General features: G+C 40.6%; 1 protein-coding gene across 1 annotated transcript in view; it reads left to right on the top strand.

The window, feature by feature from the left end:
* nr5a2 (nuclear receptor subfamily 5, group A, member 2) overlaps positions 1-9,180 on the top strand; it is a 65,415-nt gene that overhangs the window by 13,745 nt on the left and 42,490 nt on the right. Inside the window, exon 4 of the mRNA XM_034881622.1 lies at positions 639-1,348. Within this exon, the coding sequence (XP_034737513.1) occupies positions 639-1,348 (710 nt within the window). The remainder of the gene's footprint in view (positions 1-638; positions 1,349-9,180) is intronic.

Raw genomic sequence — 9,180 nt, 5'->3', positions numbered from 1 at the left:
CCCACGGCACAGACTCGTTGTGATCTTCACCCCAGGATCCTGCATTGAGGGGGGAGGGAGGGGGCCATCATGGCTATGTGTGGTTCATCAGATTTGCTCATTTTCAGCCTTTTGTGACTTTCGGGTTTTCGTAAAAGAGTGACATTTTGAAGCGTTAGATATTGCGTAATCAGATAGCATTTTAAAACATATGCCACATTTAAAAGGATAACTTTCTATCAGTCTATCCCAATGTAAAGCTTTTGAGGTGTGCATTTGCTGAGTGGTAGTGAGAGATAGCCAGCTGTAAAATGATTAGAGTGGTTCATAGACGTTTGTGTCTCTGGTCAATGAGTAACAACCCAATCTGTTAGACCTGCGGGGTTTTGGAGTAAACAGGTAAATGTCAAGTGCAATCACCACAGAAAAACCCATGCCCTACATACAAGTTACAAATGAGGAGTTGACTTCCATAATGCCATGCTTATATCTATATACAAATATGGACAAATTGCTACAATATAGAGGATTTGGTGTGTAAAGGTTTTTGTTTGTTTGTATGCATAGTAGAGTTCTCATTCTGGAAGAAACACTAACTTAGTATTAATATTGTCCTCTTCCTTCTTTTCTCCTGTTTCATCTCTCTTTTCATCTGTCAGCTGTGCGGGCAGACCGCATGCGCGGCGGCCGCAACAAGTTTGGCCCGATGTACAAACGTGACCGGGCCCTCAAGCAGCAAAAGAAGGCACTGATCCGAGCCAATGGCCTAAAGATTGAGGCCATGACTCAGGTGATGCAAGCCGTGCCTACCGACCTCACCATCTCCTCAGCCATCCAGAACATCCACTCGGCCGCATCCAAGGGCCTTCCACTGAGCCACCACCCTGGCCACCACACCGGTCACCACCACCACCACCACCACCATCATGCCACCGCCCTGCCCCCCACAGACTATGACCGCAGCCCATTTGTCACTTCGCCAGTAAGCATGGCAATGCCACCACACGCCGGAAGTCTGCAGGGCTACCAGGCGGCCTATGGACACTTTCAGGGCACGCGCACCATCAAGTCAGAGTACCCAGACCCGTACACCAGCTCACCAGAGTCCATCATGGGCTACGCCTATGTCGATGCATACCAAACAGGCTCACCGCCCAGTTTCCCTCACTTGATCGTAGAGCTGCTCAAGTGTGAGCCAGATGAGCCCCAGGTCCAGGCCAAGATCATGGCCTACCTGCAGCAGGAACAGGCTAGCAGAGGCAAACACGAAAAGCTCAACACCTTTGGCCTCATGTGCAAGATGGCCGACCAGACACTCTTCTCCATTGTGGAGTGGGCACGCAGCAGCATCTTCTTCCGTGAACTCAAGGTAGGTGTGCATGATCCACGTGAACAGTTTTTTTTTGTTTGAATGTGAAGACAATGTGTTTTCCTACAACTTTATTTTTATGGTTTTGGCCATGATCCATTTCAGTTGTGATAGCATACTGATAATTAAGCTTTAATTCTATTTGCAGTTACTCTGCAGACCTTTAACAAATTATCCAGCATTTTGTTTCAGTGGTTAGTCTTTGTCATCCATAATTGACGGCATGTTACACAGTTCATGAAAATCATCTGCGTATTCCTGTATCTTCAACAGGCCTTTAATCTTCCTCTTTTATGCACTAGCTCAACACTAATGCGTAGCAAACAGAGCTGCGGGGTGGGGGGGGTGGGGGCAGTCTGCTCATAGCTGCCACTGCTGTCTGTCCCATTGCCTGATCAAAATTCAGCAGCCAACCACATTAATCCTGTGTGACACGTTTTGGCTATGGGTTGCGAAAACTTTGACCATGAGCTTCAGGCACTTTTCATGCTAACAGGGTCCTAGTCTGAGGGTTTTATGTGAACTGCAACCGCCCTTCTCCCCTTAAAATATTCCTCAGATCTAAGTTGGCACTCATTGTGTGATGAGAAGAGATATTGGCCATTATCACATTTTCAAAATTCAAATTTAGAGAGCTGACCGTGTCACACAGAGGATAGTGTCACAATGGCAACAATTTGTCTATTGCCTTTTCCTATAATTGAAGTTTAATATGATTTTTTTGGACCTTTTTTTAAACCTTTGATTATTAGTGATGGACACACTTTCAAAGCATTTTCAATAGGCATATGTCCTATGCGGAGTCTATTAAAACAACATTTTGGACTGGCAAAAACTGTGTCCTCTGAATGTTTAGCACTGTCAATCCCAACTGACCAATAGTAACCGTCCACCAACACCTCACTCTAAAAATGTGCTAATTCCCACTTATCACAGAGCACAAGGGAGAGTTTCTGGTGTGTGTTTGTGCGCTCGCAGCTTTATTTGCTTTGAATGAAGGTTAATGTTCATAGGGAAACCAAAGGCGTATGATTAGTCTGTGCCTCACCTGTTTTTCTTCCCGTTGTCTGACTCCTTTGTCTGATTTGTTTCACACCGGATCGCCAAAGGCACAGCTGCATATTCATGGGCCCGGGCCTGTTGCAAAATTCCCCCCAAATATTTGATATTATTTTGTTTTCAAAGGGGAAAATAACAAATGGAATAAATGTAATATTAAAACAGAGCCAATTACAACACAGACAAGAGTCCTTGAAAAACACATGTTGACATTTAGCGTGCACCGTGTCCCCGCTATTGACATTTTCGAGATCTGTATTTGCATTCAACTAGGTTGCACAGTACTTCACTCATACACACACACACACTCAGACACACACACACACACGCACACACACACACACACACACACACAGGCTTGTTTTGAGGTGTGGCCACAGCTAATAATTGTGTGGTTTGCCCATTAACTTTGAACGATCATTTTTGCTCCACTGTAAAGCCTCTCTTTTTCTCACACCCTCATCCTAATTCAATTATCTCAACCATTTGTGTTTGTCACTCCCTGATTTGCTGCTAAATTAAATGTCATTATGTTTGCCTAATGGCTACCCATATTACTTGAGCTTAATAGTAGGCTAATTGAACTAGATGCTTGTTACAAAGGTAGGAAATGACCTGAGCTCAATGCCCCAACAATCCTCTCCTGCTCCACTTGCATGGATCTCATTGGTTTAGGGCAGGGGAGGGGGTATTTCACTTAAGTGATGAAGATAATTGAACTGAACCCCCTTGCAGTGTTTTTTAAAGAGCCACCTAAAGCACAAGGGGGATTGAAAATAATGTGCTAGCATCTAGTATCTCTGACAGTTTTTCCCACACCAACCACAATCCTTCTTCCTTGTTTGTTTCTCATTACTAACTAATGGGAGGACTGCTGACCACGGCTTAGTGTTAGTGATGAGGAGAATAAGCAAACCGTGAGCTATTGCCAAGCTGATCTAAACTCATTTGATTTGTTTATTAATCAGAATTTCAGTGTGTGTGCATGTGTGTGTGTGTCTGTTTGTGTGTGTGTGTGTGTGTGTGTGTGTGTGTGTGTGTGTGTGTGTGTACTGCTCAAGCTTGACAAACATTGGGGGATTAATTTCCCCCAACTATTTAACTATTAAAACTAACTACTAAAAATAGTGTGTCCATTGTTTTACATTACCTTCTGATTGCTATTCAAATGAAAGATGTAGCTTTGAATCCACCTGACCTTTGCCATTTCATGTTACGGTAATATAGATCTGACTATTATTCGAGCCTGGGGCCAGAAAGACAGGAAGCAGAGTAGAATTAAAAGTTTGTCATGGGGTAGTATGGTGCTGTAGGAAGCTATAAATACACTTTCATCTAACACACACATACACACACTCACACATACCCACATTAAGACACAGACACTGCTCTAACATAACGCACGGCCTCTCTCACTATTATTAGCACCGTAAGAACAAAAGAATTTCTCTGGTAATAGAGCCAAGCTGGGAGGGTGTGTGTGAGGCGTCTGCCAAAAAAAGTGTTTAAAGATTTAGTTTCCATAAGTTGGCCTCGGTCACGGGACTCATAAATATTTAGCCATTAGGAGTACCTTTTAAAGAGCTCTCCCTTTTTTTCCAATGCGGCATGCTGTCTCTCTCTTTCTCCCCCTCTTTCTGGGAATGAAGCATGACGTGAGGGACGTTTATTTCTAACACCTTGGATCCGAGAAGTTGGGGCGGGAATATACCGCTAACCTACCCCAGTTTTGATTGGTTTAACACATCAACAATCAAAGAAAGTCAGGTCTGGTGCAATGGTTTTGAAATCAGAGACCACATGGCGTGATGAGGGAAGGTTTTGGCAGGGTTGAGATGACTTGTGGTTATTTTATTAAAAGTCAGGTGTGTTTGTGTGTGTGTGTGTGTGCGTGTGTGTACATTGATAAGTTTGTGTTGTGTGTGTTGTGTCAAGGTTTGCACATAAGATTATTAATTTATTCACATTTATTTAGCACTAGTATGTGTTTTCCAACATATTACTGCTGTTACAGATACAGATTTAGAATAGTTTTTGTTAATGAATGGATTGACTTTCTTGAAAGATAATTGTTTTATGAGTCCAGGCCAATTTTTTCTGGTTATGTATTTCCCCAAAAAAAGAATGCAAAAGTGTTTTTATTCCCAAATATACAGATGTTTTTGCAATAATTTTAAACCTCATTTTTCAATAATTTACATTTTGCAGATGGTTTGCAGTTGTTTCTGCTCTGATTTGATGAGGAAATGTTTTGTGGGATCACTGTATGTAAGGGTTCAACTTCATTTTAATTGATCGTGTACAGTTACATGTTTATCAGCAGTTATTGGGGTATTTGGGCATGTTTCAAAATGTGTATACTGCATATAAAAGTATGTTATTTGTTCCTAATCCAGAATAGGAGTGTGTGAGTATATAAGAGTATTTGAGTGTGTTCTAAGAGGGGAAACACATGTGTTTGTCCCTCAGTGACATTTCCTAGCACAGGGCTGGTACTCTGCCCTCCCTCCCCTCCCCATCCTCTCCTGTCCTGCCATGAACCCCTCCACCCGCTCAGGTGCCAACCGGCAACCAGGCAACTCTTGTGTTAAAGGACAAATCCATTCAAAAATGCTTTAAAAGGAAGCTACTAATAATGGTTGGTCTAGATCTCTTGCATGAATTGTTGTGTTAGGAGTTATTAAACTTCCCAGATAGCAGTTTCTCTGTTGTAATTAGCTTCAGTAACGCAGATTGTATGCAGCCAAAGGGATTCTGTGTTTAAAGAGTTTTCTTGATAAAAAAATAAAAAAATAAAAAAATAAAAAAATAAAAAAATAAAAAAATAAAAAAATAAAAAAATAAAAAAATAAAAAAATAAAAAAATAAAAAAATAAAACTTACATCTGACTGGAAACAGAATACACATTTCACAAAAAAAATGTATAACAAATAGATTAAGTCACTTTAATCTTTAGAATTAAAAAAGGATGTCATGTTTTCTTTGTGAAACTGTAAACACCGTCTTCTTAAATACACTTCTTCTAATGTTCCTGTTTGTGCGGTATATGAGATGTTACCGTGTGTATCCACAGTTTGTGTGTGTGTATGTAAGTGCGTGTGAGAGGTGACTCATACTGTAGCTGGTCCACTGCTACCCTCTCATCCATTGTTCTAGCGTTGGGATGGCTGGCCTGACTCCCACCTAAAACACAATGAAAGGGAGAAGTTAGCAGGGCAATCGGGACTATTGATGATTCATATGTTTATATCTTACCTTCCTAACCCCATTCCTTTTCACCACACCACCCCACCCCCCTTCCTCTCTACACCCTTTAATAAAAAGGATGCGTGTCTGGTGTTGGGACAGCAAGCACTTTTTTGTTCCTTGTCAACACACAACAAACAGAGGTTGATGGAATAACGGAAATGACCACGCCAGAAAAGACTTTTAGGTAATCCAATGCCGTGCCAAGCCATGCTGTAGTAAAGAGAAAATACTCCTTCAGATATGCTACACTGTCATCTAGGTCTGCATGATTTGGGCAAAAATATGAATAAACATTTTTTTGCTTAGAATTGATAATACGATTCTCTGCCACGATTTTTTGACCATGACAAAACAAAACAAATTAGCAGTACCAAACATAGATCTGTTTTGACATCTGTAGCACATTGTGCATCACCAAAAGCCTGTAGACATAGAGGCTTCAATGAAAAGAAGGCATTGCAGCACTTGGGAGTGTTTTAAAACCTAATGAATACAGTCTATGTTTATAACTCACAGTTCTTATAGAACACTTTTCTAATCTTAACAACTCAAATAGCTTTTACAAAGTGACATAGTAACCATTCACACACATTCATGCATTGTGGCTGCCATACAAGGTGCCACCTGTTCATCAGATTTACACTCCTATGGTGCAGCATCAGGGGCACCTGGGGATAACTGTTTTGCCCAAGGACACTTTGACATGGCCAGGGATCTAACCACCAACCTTCCAATTGGCAGGTGATCATTCTACAACTGAGCCACAGCCATTTGCGGTGAAGTTGGGACTTGTGATGCAGTCGGCTTATAAAAATGAAGTTATTAAAAAATGAAATCGTGAATCGAGATTGCGATTTTAAAATGATTAATAATGCAGGCCTACCGCCTTCTGTATCATTACTATTCACTGACCCATAATTTCCAGGAGGTATTCTATCAAAAAACAGTATTTCTATCTAAAGGTACCTTTTTAACTTTACACTTTTGTCACATGTACCATCACTTTAGGTGGTGATTTGCTACAGAAAATGTTTATGATCTTGATGGATTCAATCAGACATGAATCAGTTAGTTTTTGTTTCTTCATGCATCTTTACATTTACAGCCTCAACCTTTCCCAAAAAGAACATGTCTTATGTAAAACTGCAGTCAGTCCAAAATGGTGCACTTAGATAGAAACTTTTTTTTTCTCCATTCTGAGGGGCTGACACTAACGCTGGTGGTTAAGTGTAAAAAATTATCCACTGTGGTATGTGCATGCTCACTAATTCACGGAAATAAGTGTTGTTAAAATGTGGTGGGAGGAGTGCCAAATACTGTAGCTGTTAGCAGTGTGTGTCAACTACTGTAAACAAATCAGGCCTGACAACACTGTGTTGAGTTGTAAGCTGTATAAACCAACTGACAAAACTCTAGAGAAAGCAAATTGCAGGTGCATCGCAGATGCAACAAAAAATGTTAAACAGTCTGGTAATAATTGCAACCCAAAACAGGAATAGTGTTTGCAAGATAAGGCTCTTGGGTAGGGAGGCTAAAATAGAATAGTTAAATAAATGTCAAAGTGTAGCCTCACAAACAATTGGGCCTCAACAAATCTGCACAGTTTGAGACATGTATCACAACATTTCAAAAAGGGTTGAAGCAGTTGTGAAGGCAAGGCTTCACCCTCCTTCTCATTCCTACATTTTTACTTCATAGTAACAAGAGATGACCTGTTGTTTAGATTCTGTCTTGAGTTGAATGCTGTGTAACATTATACATATATTTAGTCCGTCCATCTGATAAAAGTGGAGCAGGGAGGAAAATACCCGTGACGTTTTGAAATGTGGCTTCACTGTTTATTTTAGTCATCCAGGGACAGTTTTTTGGGGGGATCCAGACAGGTTTTTGTGCTTCTCTGTCTCTCTCGTTTTTTTTCTGTTTTGTCTCTCTGCATGGAGCGGGAATGGCAAAAGCAGAACCGAGGGTCATTAAGTTGAGGAGGAACTGTATTAGAAGTCTTGTTCCCTGGGAAAGCTCCCAGCTGAGATGGGACAGCCATATTGGATAAACAGATGGCTGGGGAGAGGAAAGGACAGGCGAACAGAGGTGAAACAAAGAGGGGAGATGAGAAAGGGGATGAGTAGAGGAGGAATGTGGAGAGGGAATGAAAGGAGAGGGAATAACAAAGAAGGAGAGGTAAGGGAGAAAATATAAAAGGTGATGTGATGAAGGAGAGGAGACAAAGATACAAAAAGGCCGACGATAAAAGCAAAGTCAACAGGAAGGGCAAAAGGGCAGGAAAGGGATGAGGTAATGCATGTAAAACATGGAGCAAGGCAGGTAATATTTCACCGGAGTTCATACTAAACTAAATTAAAGCCTAAATAATGTTTTATAACAATAGAAAATACTGACTTTTACGACCACACATTCACTTGTTTACATAGATAGAAAATGTCACAAATTGTGCTCACACCATCCTTAATTTGGTAGGGCCCAGGACATCACGGTGGCCTCCAGATTTAAGATGCTGATGCTGTAATTGCAACAACTATGATTCGCATCAGACCTTTAATGAATCTTTTCACTATTTCTCCTTTTATTTCAGCTGTTGTTCCTATGTAAAAAGACAGACATGCAAAATCCTAATCCTAATCATTTCATAGCTCTACAGTGTCTTGGCATTGGCTTAAAGATGATTTTTTAAACTGTCTAAATATTCAGCAAAATAGTACTGTTGATTTCCTAATTAAATAAAATTTTGAATAAATGTTCCATCAAAAATGCATTTAAATGTATATTTTCTTTTGACATTTTTCACTTAAAGAAAATGTATTGTTTGTTGCGTTATTTTTCATAACAACCATCAAAACATCATGAGCCACAGACAAATATCTTAAAAAAGACATATTCAAAATATCAAGAGTTTAAAAGAAAAGTCTTTTCTGTGCATCACCTCTCGCAGTCAGTTATTTTCAGACAAGCACTGGTCAATAATTCTTATTCAACTCAAATTTGAAAAGGTTTTAAAAACTCACAACATTCCTAGAAATCCGCAAAACATGACATAAAATTATCATTTTAAGCAGGAGAATAATTTACAACACCGACTCTTCTCCACCACTTTAACGGACTTCTCTAAGCGGCTGCATGTCAGTCAATCACGCAGTATGACAGATCTCTAGGGTGGGGGCAAGCCGGGTGCGATGTTCACAACTCACTGAATATTCTCCACTTATAGATTTACCTGAGTGAATAATGTAAGGTCCTCTGATGCGCCCAACTCTGCCCCACTGTATAATTTTACCCCATCCTCACCCCCCATCTATCTACATCCATAAATATTACATGAATTTACTTTGGTAAAATAATGCTTACACCACCCACCCGCCCAGTTGAGACTGGAGGGTCTTTTTCTAGTCTCAGTATATAGAGTCATCTGAACACACACTCACACACACAAACACGCACGCACGCATGCAAACACACACACAAACACACACACACACACACACACACACACACACACACACAAACAATT

The sequence above is a fragment of the Etheostoma cragini genome, chromosome 9, assembly GCF_013103735.1.
Source record: "Etheostoma cragini isolate CJK2018 chromosome 9, CSU_Ecrag_1.0, whole genome shotgun sequence".
Classification (NCBI taxonomy): Eukaryota; Metazoa; Chordata; class Actinopteri; order Perciformes; family Percidae; genus Etheostoma; species Etheostoma cragini.
The sequence above is the reverse complement of the archived record's forward strand: the minus strand, read 5'-3'. Positions and strand labels throughout refer to the sequence as shown.